General features: G+C 41.3%; 1 protein-coding gene across 1 annotated transcript in view; it reads right to left on the reverse strand.

Moving 5' to 3' along the window:
- The window catches only part of ERCC6 (ERCC excision repair 6, chromatin remodeling factor), a 78,465-nt gene that overhangs the window by 33,350 nt on the left and 23,107 nt on the right, over window positions 1-22,008 (reverse strand). The window contains exons 7-8 of the mRNA XM_090056533.1: window positions 17,811-17,969; window positions 9,991-10,126 (exon numbers count right to left, since the gene is read on the reverse strand). Coding sequence (XP_089912659.1) covers window positions 9,991-10,126; window positions 17,811-17,969 — 295 coding nt within the window. The remainder of the gene's footprint in view (window positions 1-9,990; window positions 10,127-17,810; window positions 17,970-22,008) is intronic.

Genomic DNA, 22,008 nt, shown 5'->3' on the forward strand with positions numbered 1-22,008 from the left:
CTGGAATCTGAACATTGCTGCTGTTGCTCGGGAGTGGTATGAAGCCATGTGCCTGCCCCTGCTTGGCAGGAAGGGAGTGCAGCACAGTCAGTGTGCCCCCCTCCCCCACATTTTCTCCCTACACCTGTGATCTTAGTTGTGTAGCTGCCAGATGCTAGTACATGGGGGGCCCTGGATCAAAAGCCCATGGGGCTCCCTTGACCAGGCAGGTTTTCTACCTTGCCCTGTGGGGCTTGCACATGCACTACAGGGCAAGGTATTTAGAGGCAGTGTGAACAACTGAGGTGCTGGAAACTCTTGGCTCCCCAGCTGCCCCTGCCTCAGATGTAGAAGTGGCACCTGGGAGGCATGGAATTCCCTGTACCATGGCTGTTTCTTTCATGGGTGCTTTGAAAAGGTACCTAGGTGTGCAACTATGAGCTGCAAACCCCTTTTTTAAAGGTGCGGTCACAAGCCCAGCACTGGATAGCCTCTACCCAACATTGGGTTCACAATGCTTCCTAATGTCCCTCCGTGGAATCAGGCAGCAGAGAGGGTGGGGGAGAGTGAGGACCTAGGTCTGCCCCCAGCCAGATGCCACTGAACAGGCAAGGAACAGCTGTGTCCCAGGCCCTGGGATTACGTCACGACCAATCCTGATGGTCAGCTGAAGAGTGGGATCTGGCACGGACAGTCATGCCATATGTTCAATTTAAAGATGTGATATAAACAAATCATAAAGAAGTTGCACAATAAGTTGTACACATGTGCAATGTCTTTATAGCTTATTTAATATAGCATCACACCATAAACTGGCTTTAACATTTAGCATGTTACAATTTATTGTGCGATTAACATCTTAATGGTGCCAAATATGCAACACCTGCCAGGGCCCTAATGGTACATATACACAGCACGGTCCAATGTAAATTTATTCTATTGTCTTATTTCAGCTACCCTGAGTTTTTCTAAGGAAGAATCGCATATAAATCAAAAAAGTATATAAATATCATAAAGAAATATACCAAGCTTGCTGCAAACATGCTAGCCTGCATTTCAGAATCAGCATAGTACAAGGCTCCGGAATTACAGATAGTCTCTAGACATGTTAATGTCTAGCCTTGCTTCTCCTTGGGAATTATTAGCTAGGGTGTAGCACTAGGCTAATACAGCTATAGTACCTTCAGTTTTAAAGATAGTGAGTGCACAGCTAACTCCACGTCTGCATAGTGTTTCTTTGTTCTGTGTGTAGACATACTCTAAGTGACTTGCCCAAAAGCACTCTGGGAGCTTGAAGTGCAGAAAGGAAATGAACATAAGTCTCCATCCATTAGGCTAGTACACTAACTACAGGGCTAGTTTTTTATTAGTTTGTTTGTACACTGCCTAAGAAAATGGTCCTAGGTGTTGCCTTAATGTAAGAAAAAGAAATAAATTAATTACCATTTTCCTGGACACTTTAAGGAGGACCAAAGATCAAAGCTTGGGAATAAAATGACTAATGAGAAATCTGAGAAACAAAGATAACGGGTATGTTTGACAGCAGAACTATGAACTACACGTTCTAAAACTTATTTAATTTGATTTCAGGAAGTTCAGAGAAATTTCTGCATACGTAAGCGTCATACCTACATTTGTAAGGATCAAGGTTACTCGCTCACAATCTGTAGCAACATTTAGACAACAGTATCTTTACAGTTTTCTAAGTGGAGTGCCTTTTTTATATGTGAACTCTCACACTGCCTGCTGTTACCATTTACTACTATTCCAAGAAGTGTGTGTATTCACTACTCACTCAGGGCTTGATGTTGCATCACGAAAACCAATGGGATTCTATATATGGACATTCATGCAAAAATAAAATTAGAAAGATGACGACACCCTGGACATCTCCCAATATTGCAAGCACCCAAGATGAACAATAAAAAAAAACTGTCAAAGGATGGGCAGAACTGGGAAATTACAAATATGATCATGTTTCTAAAAGACTTCTGAGCTTCTAAAAAAACTGTTTTCTGATTTTCAAAATCAGAGACCCTAAAAAACCCAAAAAGCAACTTCTCCAACAGTCTAAAAACCAAACCCCACACAGTGCTTTGCCCGTCTCAAAAACTCAAAAGTAAAGCCTTAAAGTCAATCTTCCCTTTCTGTAAAATTTCTTTTTACAACAGATTGCTGTACAACTAAAAATACAAAAGGCAAAGGATATAAATCCTAATCCAAATAAAAGAATTTTGGCCACATAAACATCATCTACCAAAATAAGTCTAATGTAATTTAAAATAAAAGTAGAAAAATTCTCCTTTATATCCATGACAGAAAATGAAATCTTTATCATCTTTATATATAGAAGCAGAAACATTCCTGGACAAAAATGTACACATATAACTCAACCTTCCCTGGATCACTCTCAATATTCTTTAACGGTATGTTCTAGATTCTACGCAACAGCCTATCATGGAATATTGTAGACATCTCTACCCAAACACTTAAGACAAATCATCTCGGGCGATTTCAAATTAAAAGCTTGTAAAATATGTAACCTCTCCTAGTTTTGCAATTAATAGGGTATGTCTGCAATTAGCCTGACTTACAGAATGCTACACTGTTGTCATTAAAAGATGTTTTGTGAAAGTGCTGCTGTTATTATGGAGGCTCAAGAGACCAATCCCTCCTAGAGGGCAAACAGTGGACTGGTAGAAAACAACAGCCATAAATCACATTGTCAGGTAGCAGAGAGAACAGGAGTGAAACATAGGCACATGAAGGCCATTCACTGTAAACACAGCACAGCAGATTCCTAGTCAGGATTTACTGAACCTGTAATTAATTAAAATTTCCTTCAAGCTAAATCTTTAATAAACAAGGATTTGTGCTGACAAGGAAAAAAACAGCAACACAGTTTTAACAATGCATACAACATTTATTAACTATCATTTTACTTTAACTATGCACAGACACAGTTAAGGTTATACAGCATTAGGTACAGCTCTCGAAATAATTTGAAGGGAAAAGGTTTTCACAAATTTCAGAGTTTAGGCTATTTTAATAAGCTAGTAGACTTCTGCTCTCTTCACTTTGCTTATCTCAAGATGTACTGAAGTGAAATTTAACTGTATTAGGATGTCTCTCCAGAAACAAATCCAGCCTAATTCTACATGGTAATAAATGACTACTGTTTAACTGGGACAAGTTCTGCTTAATGGCGACAAATTCAGCTAATGTCATGTGAGTAAACGGAGGTTTACTATCTTTGAAATTCTGAGGTCTCATCTATTAATAAAGAAGGAATGATGGAGTACAAAAAATGATGAAATGGAAGTAAAATAAACTTTCTTTTATTTTTATTCAACATAGTGTTTTATAATTTCTGATTTCAAGAAGTGGCCTTTCCTCACCAAACCTGGATCGCTTACCCTCAATGTGCAAATTAACAAATCTAATACAAAAAAGCCAGCATTTTGACAAGCAGTAAACAATTTTTTTGACCATGTCCTTCAGCTCATGATGAGCACCAGGGAAACGGTTGTAAACGCACATATTTTCCTCTTCCTGGATAAATAAGAGTAACATTCTATGGGCTTGTTGGAATCTAAACTAAGTATCTGAAAACAAAATTCTCTGCATGCTCTCTACCAAAATAAAAGGAATTTATAACATTTTGTAAATAAACAGGGGTGTGCACCGATAGAGATTTTGGGGCCCAATACTGATAGCCAATTTTTAAGGAGGCACATTGGCTGATACAATCCGATTTCTGACAACAGCCTGGCAGCTTGGATAGCTGTGTGAAGCTGGTAAGCCTGGTGTGATGGAAGGGAAAGGTGGGGGATGAGCAGTGGGAGCAGTGGCAGGAGCCACCAAAAAAGCCACCAGACCAGTGGCTCCCGCACGAGTGGTGTGCAACAGTGGGAGCTGCTTCCCCCACACTGGGAAGCGCTTGTCCCAGGCCCTGCCCCACTTCTCCCTCACTGTGCGAGCCTTGATCTGCCCCCCATTCCCCTTCTACCACACTAGAATTACCAGCTGCACACAGTTCTTCAAACTTCCTGGCTGTGCTCCTTGTCACCTATGTGCTGCGCTACAGCTGCATGCATTTGTGGGCCATTTATCAGCCAAATTACATAAGAGTCTGATTTCCAATACAGACAGTCTTCTTTATATTGGTGCCAATCCAATATCAGGCTGATGTATCGGTGCACCTTTATAAATAGAACTATAAATTTGGTGCTCCCGTGTCAGAATTGAAATTCTCTGCCTCTCTATTGCAGAAGTGACCAAATCTTCTGGACAGAGAGAGGCAGTTAGCTGTGTTAGTCTGAAATCAGGCAGAAAACAGGGTAGGGATGCAACTTATACATCAACTGATCAGAGAAGTGTAAGCTTTCATAAGCAAAGGTTCACTTCATCAAATGCTAACTGCATCTTACTGTTCACAAAGCTCACAAAAACTTATGCATCTCTGATTCAGTTAGTCTACCCTGTCTTCTATCTCTGGACAAAAACATGTACAACTGAACTTTGCAGAATCAAAGTACAAATGAAAAGTGACACTATTCGCTAAACGTTCAGATGTGTATTTATAAAGGAAATGTGAATCTACAAGTCAAAAATATGATCACTTACGAAACCATACTTCATTTGTCAATCAAAACTGTATTCTTTAGCACTCTTTTCACTAACTCATATATAACCACTAAGACTAAGATCCATAAATTCAGCTTATACAATCTCTCACCCCCTAAACAATTTAAATGGCACCATGAAAAGGCTTCAGAAGGACATACTACAATCTTTAATAATGTAAAAGCTGCAATATGAATAACTAGAGCACTTACTATATATTTAATGGCAATGCTATTTGTTGTAATTTGATATTTTAAGTTTATTTCCATATTTAAAACCATACCAAGACAGTATCTTTGGGTATATCTGAATGTTGTTTCTGCTACTAGCTCAGTTAATTTCCCCCCACATGCTCAACAGCATACCTACCCTATGAGTAACGGCACAGTGCTTATCTAAGTTTGTGAAAAACAACATAGGTCTACACTGCCTTGAAGGTAAACCTAGGATTGCTGCGGGAAGCACTCCTTTTCCTCCTGTTCACAGCATGCAGAAGTTCAGGAAATTAGGCAAGAGTGGGGTTTTGGATTGGCCCTAAGTGCATGCTAAGAAGAACACCTGAGACAGACCTGGAGTGCAACTCTGGATGCATGTTTAGTATAGTGAATAAAGGGTTTTGTCCTTTATACAAATAACCTGCAGTATACCATGAACAGGACTTTATTTATGAAGTGCGAGAATTGGTTAGCTTCATTCTATTTCATCCTGAAAGATCTGAAACTGCTCTGAACATCCAGAAATCATTTAACTTATCAATCAAATATATAAAAAAAGACTGGGGTATTTTCAGTAACTACAAACAAGAAACAGCAAGTTTATTTCATCCAAATTGTCTTAGACTTGCCTCAAACTGTTTGGAAAAAACAGGAGTTAAAAGGCCTTTCTTCTTCAACCCAGCTACTGTTTTCTAACCCCAACCAACTTCAATAATTTGCCTTTCTTTGCAGACAGGTGCTGTCATTTTACCTGCTAATAATGCCTGGAGGCTCCCAAGACAAGCCACCTCTGTAACTGATGTCACTGATGGAAGGGGGAAAGAAACAGTCTGTTCTTTGAAGCTAGGGACAGATATTACACAAACTGGTTTAAGTGATCAGAAACTGGTTTAAACCTGTAACAGAACAGACATTTAGTGCACATAAACAAATCTGAAAATGACTGGAACTGGTCTGAGATGAAATTGGCTGAATGCAGTATCAGACTTAACTGATTTGGGTCAAAGCAGTTTATGCAATGTCTGTCCCAGACTCCTTCCTAGTTTAACCTAAACCAGAGTCCCCCAGCATCCCAGATACTTTGCAGTTCTGGATGGGGTTCTCTGCTTCCAAGCAGGGCTGACCCCACCCCTCCACTCCTTGGCTGGAGCTCTTGCAGCAACTGCAGGCACAGCAGGGTCTACCTGGCTTCCCTGCCCTCCACTCACCACTCCCTGTTCAAGCAGGGATTCCCTCCGCTCCTGTCTTCCACAGCACAGACCAAAGCCAGCATGTGGTATGCTAACTAATGTTGAGAGGTGTCTGTGTAAGGCAGACAGGACAGTGTCTGCTCACAGCTTTTTGGAGCTAATCAACAGGTAGCTGGTAATGTCCCTCTGTTCCTTCCTTGGAAAAAGCTGTTTAAGAAGAACTTGAACTAATGAGAGAGGCTTTTTTTTTGCTGATGGGCTGATAAATGTTCTTATCAACTCCTTGCATAACTCCCTGCCATGTAACTCCTTGCTGGACCTGGCCATGTCCCCCTCAGCTCAGAATTGTAGCAGGGAAGGGAGGGCTGCTCTACCGCACCCCCCCCCCCACCTTCTGGCCTGAGCCATTGCAGATATGTGCCTGCATTTTTTCAGTCTAGAGGGGATGTCTGTGTGGTTACAACTGGTTCAGCCCAGCCAGGTTAGACTAACATGCAAAGACTGAATCAATTTAGGCTCAGGCTTTTTGAATGTCGGTCCTTAGCTTGAACAACCAGATATTAAACTACTAGCAATGAGACTTCAAAAGAAATTACCACATCCCATTTAAGCTTGCATGAACATTACAGCAGTGCTATGTTGCTTAATTCAGCTGGCTGGGTGGTCAGTTTATTGCTCACAATTTAGCTTCTTAAACAACATTAACCTTTTACAGAACCAAAAGTGCCTACCAAAAAGACAGAGGGAAAAGTAGTGAAAAAGGGCACAAGTTCAGATATCCTTTGGATACTTTAACCATATCGCTTTCTATAATAAAATATATTTGCAAATCATATCCCAGTTAGGTAAAGAAGAAATTCGATTGCCATTATAAATCCACAACTAAAATTCATAAAAATGGAGTGTCTGCCTCAAAACTGGTATGAAAATGGTTATAGATGGCTACAGTAAACACAAACATTTATACATTTTAGGAAGAGATTTAATTTCAAAAGCAAACTGACCACTTTTTGATTCACGAATAGGTAGGAAAAACTGTCACAAAAAACATGTCCAAGTTAAAAAAACACAAAAAGCCTAAAAAACAATAGGTGACTTTCTTTGGCACCCTTGCTTAAGACATTCAGAACTCAAAGGTGCAGCACGAGGGCAGTGTTAGAACGCTGATTCTATTTAAAGAGAAAATCAGCTGCGAGTATTTGAATTGTTCAGTTTATAGCGAGGGCAGTGTGAATCCTGAAGTTGTCAATGTTTCCCTCTCTCTACTTACAAAAGTTCTGTGCAAGTTAGATTCATTAATTAACAATAACACTATAGTAAATATGCACTGTTTAATTTAAAGACACGCAAGTACACTATTGTGGTCAACAGACAGTTAGGACTTGGATGAAGACAAACTAAGTTAACTCAAAAACAGGAAGCTATTAGCACATAAGAGTGTGATGTTCATTTTTTGCTGGGTACTGTAATTGTATGGATTATTTCTCAATAGAGTTAATCAAGTGCAATTAAGCATCATTCCATTTTAACATTATTACAAGAAACTCAATAAACATTCGAAGAGAGATTTAAAATGATTTACTAAATTCTGAAAAGCCATTTAAGCGCCTGCTACGTGAAGTCTGAAACAAAAATCTAGATTGTCTTCTCATTTCATTTCAAACTACAAAGGACTGAATCATCACGTGAAAACAGAACAAAATAATTCAATATCAAAGTCAGCCAAGAAAGTCAAAGGATGGTGGAGATACTGGCTGAGGGAAAATAAAATTGCATTGTCACCGCTTGCAAGAAATGAGACCAATTGATGTAAACTGAGATAGTAACCAATTACAAAAAAAGGGGAGGAGGAATATGCCTGCATGCACTGATGGAATGAAAGAAATACTAGATCGATGCCATTCTGATGCAAGACAGTGTGATGGAAGAATGCACCAGTAACAGAAATCTGTACACTAATAGGTTCTTAGACACATTGATCTGTTGCAGCAAAGGCAGCTAATAATATCATAAGCTTTTTTATAAAGTAGTCAATGGAAAGAGTTACATCATAGCTTTGCACAAATGATGCACTTACTGGACAGCATCTTTATATGTATAAAGAAGAGCTACTGAATGGATTCAGAGAACCAAAGGTCTATCATTAAGCTCAGAAAGCAGAGGATAATCGTAAACTTGCTGGTTTCCCCATTCAGGCACTAAAGTTTGAGGAAGGGAAACCTACTGTGTTCAGGACATAATAAAAGTGCCCCAGAGGGAGATGTGCTGACTTGGATTATGACATTAGAACAGAGGAATGCGAAATTGTGGACTTCTAGAAATTAAGCTAAAACAATAAAACCTTATGAGAGTGCTACTCATTACACTGCTGTCAGGAAAGTGATCTGAGTTTGGATTCCTCTATCTCTAGAAGCAAAACATTTAACTCAGACAAGATTTAACAAGAAAAGATGCATATTAGACTACCACCACCAGACACCTGGGGTGTAAACAGGATTAGATACCTCTTATATACTTGAGTGTATTAAATTAATCCTCAGATTCGGGATTAAGAATTTCTTTAACTGACACATTTTAGCTTCATAGGGTGTGTCCAGATAAGCGCACACGTGTGGTTTGTGGCACTTCAAACCATGCGTGGTACATGGGAAACTGTTCAACTCACTGCAAATTCACAGCATGGTGCTAAAATTTATACTGGGGAACTCCCAGTATATATATATATATATAAAAAACACACCGCAAAAAAGTAGTGTGGCATACGCTCCAGAAGCACCTGAAGAACTGGAAGTTGGGTCCTGCAAAGAGATGTCCTGGCTGCTGGCCAGAGCATCTCTACTGCTTTAGGTCTCCCCTGGCTCCTCCAGCAGCCAGGAGGAGCAGGGAAACAGCTGTTTCCCTTAAGCGGGACACTTTGCCCCTTACCAAACCCCACGTGCAGGGACATGTACAGTGACACAAATTTGTTGTGCTGATGTTTTTGCTGCAGCAAACACATGCCCCCATGGGAATGCACCCATATTGTATATTAAGAGAAGTGTGAGATACATAATTTGCATGTGAAAAGACCAGAACAGTACTAGTCACTATGGATAGACATATTAAAACCATTATGAATTGAGACAGCGTTATGCTTTAATGTGTATCTTCACTGTGGGACTGCAACATAGCATAGGCCAGGAGTGGCCAACCTGAGGCAGGCATGATGCTACAAGTGGCATAGACAAACTCTGTGGCACACAGCAGACCAGGGAGGGGCAGCTAAGTGGCAGAGAGAGCAGGGAACAGATGAGAGATCAGGCAGGAGAAAGGGACATGAGTGACACTTGGGGCAGATACACAACTCATTTGTGGCATGCATGCCAAAAGAGCTGGTCCTTACTGGCATAGACGTACCCAAGCTACATTTAAACAAGCTAATCAGGACACTGGAAGCAGACTAGCTGCAGCAGCATGGTACACAATAAGGTGAAATTACATTGTGTAAACCTCTATACCAGAGGTTGCCAAACGTTTTGTTATTGCGTACCCCTTTCCAGATTTACCAACTCCCCACATACACCTACCAGCATACATTTCATATTTTAATCCCTTACATGCCAAAAAATATTACAATGAAAATTAAACCTGCTATTTATTACACAATTTCTCCCGTACAGCCTCCAGAAATGTCTCGCATACCCCCAGGGGTACACGTGCCACAGTTTGGAAACCCCTGCTCTAAACAGTCAAAACTAGATTGCTTCCAGTTTCTGAGCTACCCCATTTAAAACTACTTCAGCCCCCGCCATAATGGATACTGAAGTGTAAGCATATCCTATTCATCTGCTTATTTAGTCTACTTTATTACAGAATCTATGCAATCACACTACATTTTTTATTAGGATAAAACACAATTTAAAAAAAGGACAAGGAATATAAAAACAATGAAAAAAAAGACATAACCCTTGGTATTTACATAAACACATTTGTACAGTTACCTTTTTGTTGGTATAAGAGCCAGTTTCATGAAGAACTGCAACTCTAAAGGGAGGCCACCATGTGTGGAATTCTTTCACCCACTGATGCATTACTGTCGTTGGACAAACTATTATTGTTGGGCCCAACCCCTTGTATCTAAAAAAACCAAAAACAGTCAGGTAAAACATTAACATGAGGTAAACACTTTATATTAAGTGACCCATTAAAATAACCGAATACACACTTAACAGTTCAAGTGCAGTACAAGAGCTATAGACATTGATTGGCATTTTCTTCTTTTTCAAAAATCTATTTTTTAAGAAGCATGATGAAAGGGAAGCAGCTATAAGAAATCATCTGCTGAACAATTAATGGATGCATTTATCAATATAAATATAGAAAGAAAACAGTTGCAAACAAAATGATAAAAGGGAACTTCCTATGGTGGTAATGCAAATCATATTTGGGATGCATGTCATCCCCTTAGAAGAAAGAAAATAACTAACTGTCCACAACTTTGTCACTACCATGCCAGGAAGAAAGACTTTGGGCTTTACATTCTCTCAGATGACTTCTTATACTTTAAAGTTGTTTTATGCTGATAATAAAATATATGCAACTTTAAAACCAAAAATACTCCTGAGTTCAATTATTTGGGTCCTGTCCTACATTCATTTTCTTACAGACAGACAATTATTCTGCAACATGTTAAATTTTTAAAAGTCTTTTCAAGCAACTAATCTCAATACCCCGTAAATACTATTATCTCCCCATTTTACAGATAGAGATAGGAGACAGGATAGATGAATGATTTGTGCAAACCATTAGAGGATGCCATTGCTGGCACTAAGATAAGAACTTGAATGGCTCCCATGCCCCCCCGCTTCAGAGCCTTTGATGAAGCAGTGGTCACCTACAAAAGTTTATGCCTCTCTGAACCAGTCGGTTTCTAAGGTGCTACCCTACCCTGCCTTCTGCCTGTTTTTTTCTTTGTTCCTATAAGACTCTTCCTTCTGTCTAAAAATGACTGAAGATGTTGTTAAAAACAAAATCCCCCAGGAAGATATCCTATCTGAATTCAGAGCAAATTTCTATTTCAAAAGGAGAGAAGAGGGAGAAGCTTATCTTGTATGATTTTCCATGATAAATATACCAATACCAAATGTCAACACACTTAGGTATTTAGAATTTATTTTATTACAATGATTGATGCACTGGTAGGCTTCCAATTTTTTTTAAAATTGTAAATACACCAATATAACTTTGTGTTCAACTGCTACCTATATATATAGTTTCATTTTAATTTTGGAAAATCATAGACTTTGGATTTTTTAATCAGAAAATTTGGGATTTTTTAAATCAGAGAATTGGGGGGTTTTAAACAGGGGGGTTTTGAACAGAGAAAACCAGGATCCTGGGTGACGAAACAAGCAGGAAGTACTCCAACCAGACGAGAACAGTAACATGGGAAGGACTACAGAACAGCTTCTGAATGGCCACACACCAAGCAGGTCACATGCTACCTGGGCCACAAACCACATCGTATGTCTCCTCCCTCCTCCTTGCTACATTTCACCACACCGCTTGTCCCCCTGCTGCATTGGGTTGGTGCCATGTGCTCCTGACTCCACATCCCCACTGCTGTACAGCATCATGCTGCATCCTGTGGGCCCCTCTGCTGGACTGCACTGGCACCACTGCTGCCTTGGTTCTACACCCTGGGGTCCCTAAACCCTCCCAGCTATGGGCTGTCCATAAGCTCTGGGCCACTCCACCCCCAGCAGCAGGGACAGGATGCAGAAGGGAGGGAGAACGCAGAGACTCCAGTAGAAGCAGTGGGAGTGGGACCCAGACCAGAAACCTGGGGACTATGGTTTAATTTCTTTGGGGTTGGATATGGCCTGTGGACTGTTAATTGGACAACCCTAATACAGATGACTCAACAGTAGGAAAAAAAAATCAATACAAAACGTTTCTGGTTTACTGTTAAAACATTCTGTATGTTTAAATAGAACCATAAGAATAAGATGAGCGTGCATATTTACCCACAATTACACACTGACTTATGTCTTCAGGTCATGCTTACTTGCCTTGAAATACTGCATGAATTCCAAGAACTATTATCATCACTGTGCAAACTTAAAAGAATACTTTAAACACTTCTGAATTACCAACAAACATCCAAGGAGGAAGAAACAAACCAGAATTCTCAGTCACAACCCCTGGACATCAGTTTTCAAAAAGACAAAAGGAATCAAATTCTTGAGAAACAAGACACTTTATGGTCACTATTGCATGATCCTGTTTTTAATTCTGAAATGTAGGAAATTAGTAACTTCATATCTACAGTCAGGCAGCAAAATCTACCTCAGACATACTCCACTCCAGTCTTTTATTTGTTCACATTTTAAGAGTATTACAGCTAGCTAACAGTCAGGAATAATTTTAGGTTTTTTGGGCATGTAAGCGGCAGGCAGGATTGCCTTTTGGGGAGAATTCCATCTTGTGGGGCTCCCTAGTCCAGGAAGTGAGCCCCTGCCCTTTCTCTGACTGTATTCTATATCCATGTTCTGAGTGTGAGCCTCTAAAATCCCAAATGAGATGCAGGACTACTCATATCCAAGGCATTCGCATCATATTTGGATTCCAGAAAAAAAACCTATCAGTCAGCACTTTCAAACTTGTTTTTGGCTCTGGAATCATAACTTCAAATCATAACCGTCAAAGCTTAGAAACTTTAGTTGCTCTGCACCTCTGAAAGTACAGGAACTATGCTTAAGGGCAGACTTTGAGATAAATAATCTCAACATTTTTGCTTTAAACTCCCTAGCTGTGATACCCTTCTCTATGAGCTTCTATACTGCTCACCAGCACTTTAACTGTCACAATCGGATAATTAAAAGCCCTTCCTCTATAATAAATTGTGTATGGATTTTATCCAAATGGTACACCCCAAAAGGAACCAGTGACATGGATATGATGAATTCTGTAAAGTCAGCAACATTTGAGCCTTCAGCATCTACAGAGATTGCCTCAAGGCAAGAGATGGTTACCATAAATGCAGTCCTGGTCTTGGCTGAAACCTGCTCTTTGGCAAATCCCTTGTCTAGTCTACAAAGTTATGGACTTTAAACAATGGGGAATCCAGCCATGGGACTCTTTAGCCTGGAAAAGCGTAGGCTCAGGGGTGATCTGATGGCCACCTATAAGTTTATCGGGGTGACCACCAGGATCTGGGGGAACGTTTGTTCACCAGAGCGCGCCAAGGGATGACGAGGTCGAACGGTCACAAACTCCTGCAAGACCGTTTCAGGCTGGACATAAGGAAGAATTTCTTTACTGTCCGAGCCCCCAAGGTCTGGAACAGTCTGCCAGCGGAGGTGGTTCAAGCACCTACATTGAACACCTTCAGGAGTAAATTGGATGCTTATCTTGCTGGGATCCTATGACCCCAGCTGACTTCCTGCCCTTTGGGCAGGGGGCTGGACTCAATGATCTCCCGAGGTCCCTTCCAGCCCTAATGTCTATGAAATCTATGAAATATCTTTGTTACAAACTCATCTTGTTCAGTTTTACAGAAGTCAAGGACCAGTTTCACCAATACAATTAAATACATTTAATTCTTTTTTTAGTTAAAACAGGGGTGTCAAACTTATGGCCTGCGGGCCAGATCTAGACCTCAGAGCCCTGTCACCCAGCCCCTTGTGCTACTCCTGGATCTGAGCAAACTCCAAACAAGGCACAGTGTGCACCTGTGGCACAGAATCGGTTCATGGACTCTCTCCCATCCCCTTCCCTGTTCCCTGCCCACAGCATATCTGACCTGGTGGCTGCTCCACCCAGTCTGGGACCTGCCTGTGTGGCATGAATCCTGGAGCAGCCAAAATGTGCACCACATGCAGCGCAGTCCAGCTGGAGTGACAGCTATGTTTCATGCAGTGGCCACCCCACCCAGACTACAAAACACACAGTGCTTGCTCTGGGACATGTGCTGCACATGGTGCCAGCTCTAGTAGGTCCAAGACTGGCTGGAACAGGCACTGTGTGTCGTGCAGTCCTGGAGCTACTGGGGTGGGCACTGCAGCGAGTGGGGTGGGGTGGGATCCTGGTTCTCTCACATGCAGCGTGATCTGGCTGGGGCAGCCAATGTGTGCAGCATGGCTGCTGCTCCAGCCTGACTGTGTTGCACATGGTGCCCATTCTGGCTGCTCCAGGGATCTATGCTGCATACAGAGCTGGCCCCAGACCAGCTGCTGAATCAGGTATGCTGGGGAAGAAAGAGGAGGGGAGGGGGTCCATGAGCCATATCTGGCCCACAGATCTGTCCCACACCAGTTGGGCCAGACAAGTTTGACACTTGAGTTAAAGGAAACTACTTACAGGAAAACTATAGCTTTCACCTCACTACTCATATTTTACTTTGTTTGAGAGACAATAGCTCTCCAAGCAATTTCTTATCTTCACCACGAACTCTTTTTTCAAGTCACAGCGAGCCATTACAGCGTAAACATTTTGACTTCCTCTTCAATTTTCACAGCTGAGCTGTGCTTCTCTCTCCCATTTCCAATGATTCCCATTTCTTTACCAGCCTGAGATGTTTGGTGATGTTTGCCAGACAGGGCCCCAAACAATTCACCCAGAATCCCTCTGTCACTTCCTCTCTCAACCTATCACATGATTAGTGTGGCCCCGCCATCCATGAGGTAAAGCCAAACCAGGTTGCCCTGCACTAAATCTGAATATAAATTTTTGGAGCATCTCAGGACTCGTGACAAGAACATCTGACTCCAGTCATGTGTGGGGGACTGATTAGCACATAGGTCCTTTGAGAAGGCGGTATTTGGAGCACACATACTGAGCAGTGCTGAGTTCTGGGGTCACTATGGCTTGAAATGCTGTTGACTCTGCTATGGACCAGCCCAATAAATCATGATGCGACTTACAAGCCTCTTGGGCTTTGGATTAATATCATGCACAGTAGGTGTATCTAAACGTGCAATTCATATGACACGATGAACTATGGAGCACTTTGAACTGAAGCGAACTGCTCCCAGGCACAGCATCTACATTTGCACCCGAGACAGCAGCACTTTAAGCCAGAATGGAGCTGGCCCAAGCTGGCAGCAGGCTTGGGAGACAAGTGTGTGTGGGGTGGGGGGGACAGGGTGAGCTTCCAGGCCATGAGCGTGCCGAACGTGTGGAGTTATGTATCTAGACAGCAGAAAGCCCTCACTTAGGAACCCTTGTGCCCCAGCCAGCCCCAGTCATTGGTTCAGACTCCCAGTGGGGGTGGTGCAGGCTCCTACTCTGGAGATCTTCAAAAGGAGACTGGATGCACATCTTACTGGGGTTATTTGACCCCAGCAGTCTTTCCTGCCTACAGCTAGACCCGATAATCTCACAAGGTCCCTTCCAGCCCTAAACTTCTGTGAATCTGTCTACATGTGTGGTGTACATAGTACTATCTTACAGTGGAGTTAATTAATTTATTGTGCCATAATACCAGCACATGTGTAAATAGTAATGCTGTACCGAGGAGCTAATTAGTCAACTCCTCAGCAAAGTACATGTGTAGATGCACCCACTTTGTACTATATATATCAGTAGGTGCCAAAGCACTTCTTTTGAAAAAAGGTAACATTAATTGATAGTAGATAAACTGAAGTCAATGGGTACTATACACAAATTTACTACAGCTATGTTTAATTTCAAGGTCACTGCTTTCAAATTTGCTCCTCACTTCCATGTGCTCAGGGAGAGAAGGGTCTGACAGTAAGGAGAAGGAGCTGTAGGGGAAGCAAAAGTCAAAGGGGCTACCTGACTCTCCCAGATTCATTTTCTTTGCTGTAGCAGTGAGAAGGGGACAAATTCAAGGGAAGTTTTCAAAAAGTAGATTCTATACCTGGAAATTTATAACAAATGTATATATTTTCTGCATACAAAATCTAATTATTTGGGGGTTGTCTTATAATAATCAAGGTTGTTTTATATTTGAGAAATATGGTATTAAATATGGTATCATGGCATCATACGATCCAAAGTAATTTTTTTCTTCTCTGACTGCCGCAATGACTTTCTGTTCTCTCTAGCTGTGTGGATTTTATTTCAAAATAAGTCATCAGCTGGTTAAAGAAACATCTTAATTTATTTGATAGTTTTACCCTAGGAAAAAATTGCCTTACTGCATCTAGTTTTTTTCTTTCCCTGGGCCACATTACGAAAAGAAGAAACACTGAGATTAGAAGCTTGCCCACTGACAATTAACATGGAATTTCTTATTTTGAAGCAACAAAAATGTCTGCAGGGTTTTATTAATCCAACATAAAGTATATCCAAAGTTGTATTTTTTGGATATCAAACATACACATACAGTTCCCATTACAGCAGTACATGTCTCTGGCCTTAAAATATTTATCTTTACAACTCTTCCCTATGGTGGGACAGTGTTATCATGTCCATTTCATAACCAGGGAACTCAGACAAAGTAGGTAAGTGACTTGCTCTTACTTTTCATTTTATATGCAAGGCAACAATAGAAGGCAGATGCTTTACAGACAAAAACTAGGAATAGCGTCTTTCCCTGAAGTGTTCATGGTAAAAATGTTTCTAAGCATGCAGGCCAAGAAAAACAAAGATCTAATCATACATTTAGAATTAATAAAGATAAAATAATTATATTCTGGCTGCCTTAGTTCTCCTATAATTCAGACCGAGAGAAAGAGCCTCTCTGTAGTCTTACGCCCCATTCCTGTAATGGACTCCACATAGATGGATCCCTGTGTCACCGGGATTACCACTGCCTACAGTGGAGCTCCAGCTAAATACTGTGATCCATCCCTTGGGAACAGCTTGCAGAATTGGGTCCTTCAATTGTGCAGGAATGTCAAATTAAACCTAACATTTGCAATTCTGTGAAAGGAAAGGGATAATAAGGATAGAGATGTTATGCATTAGGCATTACTTTAATATTTGTGTCTTTGCCAAATATATTTTATATAATGATGCTTTACATTTAAAAAAAAAAATCGCATCTACTTATTTAAACTTTTAGTAAATTTCATTTGGTAGTTTGAGGTGATCAGATAATGAGTACCACAGATCTGGAAGTTATTAGTACTATTACACATGTACTAATAAATTCCAGGATGCATAAAAAGTAGATTTTCTGATAAACTAACAGATCTACAGATTAAAAAGGAATTGTAAATCTTAGACACTCCCCAGTGCCATATGGGAAGGAGCATATGGGGTGCAGTAAGAACAGTCAGTCAACTTAAAGAATTATTTTTTAAAAGAGAAAAAAGCTGATATAAATCTATATACAGGCTTAAAAAAAATTGCAAGGATGATTCCCCCCCATCAGAAATTCTGACTTTCATCATGAATAGGCTTGATACTTCCTGTAAAGCATTCACCTGGTCTCTTGCCAAAACAAATATTTTAATGTAAAATTTAATAAACGGAACTAAAGGTATTGCATCTAATTTAAAATTCCATATTGTGTAAACTATTGATATTAACATAATTGAGTTTGTAAACAATCCATTTGTGGAAGCTAACCTTAGACACTGTATTGACCCAAAATATCTAGCGAGGCTCATCTGCAAAATGAAGCATCAATGCCTGGAATTCATTAAAAGTGTTACATGTTTAATTTTTCCTGCCCTACAGCTCCATTGTCTCGTAAAAATTTTCCTTTGATGTCCCCCACTAAAAGAATTAAAGGAATATTGTAATTGAAATGTCATTAATAATTCACAGGACCCTCCTCCACCAGCAATACATCTGATGAAATATTAATTGAGCTCCACAGACTGACAGTCTGCAGAGGAGCACTTGCCTGTAATTTGAACCACGAGTCCTGATCTTGCTGTAGCTCAGACCTGCCAAGAAGGCAATTATCTGGATGGTCTTGCCCAATCCCATTTCATCTCCCAGAATTCCTCCTGCCTGCTGGCAGTGCAATTCCCAGAGCCACCTAACACCTGTCTGCTGGTACCTACAACAAGGAAAAAGATGATGGCAAATGTTTGATAATACACATCATAACAGAAAGTACTCATGAATTAATCATTTGGCAAGGTTCTAATACTAGTTACAGTAACATGCTGCATGTGTGTTTTACATGAGTGCTGTATTTACAAGGTCATACATTTTTGATGCACTTAGACATTATATGTGACACAGTCATTCTTCATGCAATGCTAAAACATTTCTAATTAAACTGATAGACATGGTAATTAGAGGGTTTTTTATTTCATGTATTTTTAAATATATTGTTAGAAGTAACTTGGGAAACTGCTCTAATATGCAAAGCTTTAATCTTTCCAAAAAAGGGGGACGCATAGGCAGCTTGTAAGTTATAACATTTAACCTTAATTGAAATGAAAACTTCGGTTTGTAAACACTGGGGTTTCTATGCTCTGTAACAAGATAAACAACCCGGTCAGTCAAAGCTTGTTTATTTTATATAACCCGAAAATCCTTAAAAAAAAATTTACCCTCTCCCAATACAGAAAAAGCTGACAAAAAAAAGTTTTTCCAAAGCAGAGCACCAAGATCTCTCTCTGAGTGGGATGCAGGAGAGCATTACATGGTAAGTATACCAATACAATTACAATTCAAAATGAAAGACTGAAACTAGATTAAAATAGTAATGCAGAACAGACTCCAATTAGAACATGTAGCTTAAGCGGCAAACCAGTTAAGATTAAAAGCTGGAAAGGCGGGAATTGCAGGGTTGGACTATGATTGATTTTAAGACTTTTATTTATTTATTTTTAATAACCTGCATCAGAAGCAGGAATAATACTGTATTAAAGAAAATGAGGTTAAATCAAGAAGAGGGTGAAAGCTAAGAAACAGATGGATTTAAAATATAAATAATTTAAAGAGAAAAATTAAAGAGATTGAAGCGTTAGTAGACTTTGGAAATTCAGGGGAAAAGCAAGATTACTGATTATATTTTCTCTGTAACGTAAGTTTCTAGATTGGATTTTGAATGTTTACAGTTCATTATACTGTAGCTTCTTACAATGTTTTATGTCATTCATTTGTCATGCTTTGAATGAAGAATACTTAGAAACACAGCTGCCTACTGCCACTTGTGTCTATAAATTCCTTGTAAATGCCTTCAACTATATAATGATAGGCAAAATAATTTAGGACACAGTTCTTCTCCTAGGTACTCATATAAAAGCTGAAGAAGTGAAAAAAACAGAAAAAGATCTTAGAAGATGAAAGGGTCCATGTAATACTACAGATGTTCACATCTCTTGATTCTCTTGAGTATACTGTAACAACCCTTGCAGTGGTAGGGAGTCCTCATCTCTCTGCTTTACCTGTGGCAGCTCACACACACATCTCTTTTTCAGATCTGATGTTTTGCAGGGGAACAATGAAAATATTCCTCTGTTGTGTTATACTGACTCTTTGGCTTCATCCAATGATTGTGACCGATCTTCAAATTCTATACAAATATCAGTTAAAAATACTAAAAATTCCCAAATACCATTTTTAGTTATGAATTCTATATTGAGATAACCATCCTAACCCTGATCTTCTCCCTCCTGTCACCCCTCGTTGTTACCAATGCATACATTTTCTGTGTTTTGGTCTTTACTATGGAAGACTACTGGGGGGCCAAACACAATACCAAATGCCTTTCCCAGAATAGCTGTGGTTGCATTGTGTTAACCAAGTAACCATATTACTTTACAGCCATGGAACATCATAGTTACAGCATATCTTGTCTTCAGTGTTGGACAGTGAAGTGTTTTAACCTTATCTTCACTTTGGACAAAGATATTCTTTAATTGCCTCAGGGGAGCACTATCCTAAAAGCAGTTATTGCAACACAGTAGATTTCAGTAGTGTAGATGAGTCCTCTTCTAGGCTGAAAAAACAGACATCTGGATAATTGTACAATAAGGCTGGAAACAATACCTTGCCCAGCAGTTCTTGTTCTGTTCTTACACCACTGCTATTGACGCCTAGCCCCATTATTGTACCATGAAATATGAAGTTAGTTCATCTAGCTACACCTTCTTGAGAGCACAAGAGAAAAGCTGTAGTAGTAGTAATAGTACAATAATACCTTAATAGGCTTACCAAAAAAGTTAAAGATCAGCTATTTCTAGCAGCAGGAACAAATCTATTTGAGATTCAATTTAGTATAGAAAGTATCACTTAGAAGAGAGGTTTTCAACCTTTTTTAACAAGTGTAACCCTTCTACCTCAGTTTCAATTCATGTACCCAATTATATTTTCTTGGTTTTAAGGGGCGGGGAGGAGAGGGGGCAGATCGAGGCCCCCATGGTAAGGGAGTGGGGTTGGGGCAGAGGTAGGCGCTGCACAGCCAGGGCAGAGTGCGGGACGGAGCCATGAGAACAGTTTGTCTAGGAGGTGCGGGAAAGGGGGGGTAGTTCCTGCCACTGTGTGCACCCCGGTGGTGATTTAGGGTGCATGCCCCCCAGATCTGCGTACAGCACAGAGGTAGCTGCTACTGCAGGCTGGACTCTGCATCCCACTGCCTCAAGAGCCACACGACGCCATGTACCTGCTGTGGCTGAACAGGCAGGGGACAAACACATGCACAAAGACACAGACATGCAGATGCAGACACAGACAGACAGACACACACACACACACACACACACACACACACACACACACACACAAAGGTAAGTGTATTTGGGGAGGAAGGGCAGGGTGGGAGACAGTGAAGGGGCTGGGGGTGCAGATCAAGAAGGTGGGGGAAGTGTATCTGTGCCCGCTCCCAGGAGCAGGGCCGGGAGGGCGAGGGCAGCGGTGCCCCTCTGCGGACTGTACATGTGCTGCCCAGCCGGCTGGCGGGCCGGGAGGGTGAGGCTTGAATGTGGCGGCTGCCACTACCCCACACTGCTGTCACTGCTGCACCCCACTCCCACGGCTGGTCGCACATGAGCTGCTGACGGGTGGCGTGTGAGATGTGAGGCCTGTCAGCAGCTCAAAGAACTGCACATGTCACCAGCTGCAGGAAAGCTGCGTGGGATGTGGCAGTGGTGGCAGTACAGGGCAGTGGCAGTCGCTGCGTGTGAGCCCCACATCTCCTGTCCAGCCAGTGCATGTTCCGCCTACAGAGGGGCACCACTACCTGTGCTCCCCCAAGCCCTGCTCCGGGGAGTGGGCACAGAGAGAGGAGGTGGGGGGCGGGGAGGCACCACAGTGTGCCACGTAAGGCTGGCAGTGCCCAGAACGCCCCTCCCCCTCCTCTAGGTAAGAAGCAAAGTACGCAAAGGCGCCAGGGGAGAGATTGCCACCACACCCCAGGGTATGCTCCATCCCTGCCCACCTGCATGTACCCCCTACATCCTTTCTAAGTGCTCCTGGGGATAGGCGTACCCCTGGTTGGCAACCCCTGACTTAGAATATGCTACTGTACACTGCCTCATAAATATACTGACATCTTCATACTCAAATTTGTTCAGAAATGAAAGGTTAGTACTTATTGGGTGTGTCTACATGAGATGTTTACTGTGCAGTTGACTAATTAGTTGTGCAGTAAATATCACAAGTCTACATGTGCACCCCTATTAGGCCAGAGTAAACTAATTTACTCAGCAGCAGGATAGTACTTGTAAAGACAAGTACAGAATAGTAAATACAAGTACTATCCTGCTGCAAAGTAAAAAACTCAGCAGCAGTACACGTGTAGACACTGCCCCAGCTAGCTTCATTGTGCTAAGAAGGTGCTTCATTGCGGGGGCTGGCTGCTGACTAGCTCTGCACTGAAGCACTCTCATGACCCACCCGTCCCTTTGCATTATGCTGAGCCAGGGGGAGCAGCTCCAGGCTAGCAGGCTGATCCCCTGGGTCCCCTGCTAGCTGGGGCCGCTCCGACACAGTTCAACGTGCTACACTCCCAGGCGCACATGCAAACAGTGCCCAAGAACACAACACTCTGGAGCAATAAGCTTCAGAGCTTATTAATGCGCACAAACAGCACATGTAGACACAACCACAGACTGTGAGCCTTCATACGTTGGAGATTTCAGCAT

Source organism: Crocodylus siamensis, chromosome 7 (genome assembly GCF_052110815.1).
Source record: "Crocodylus siamensis isolate JL-2025a chromosome 7, ASM5211081v1, whole genome shotgun sequence".
NCBI lineage: Eukaryota > Metazoa > Chordata > Crocodylia > Crocodylidae > Crocodylus > Crocodylus siamensis.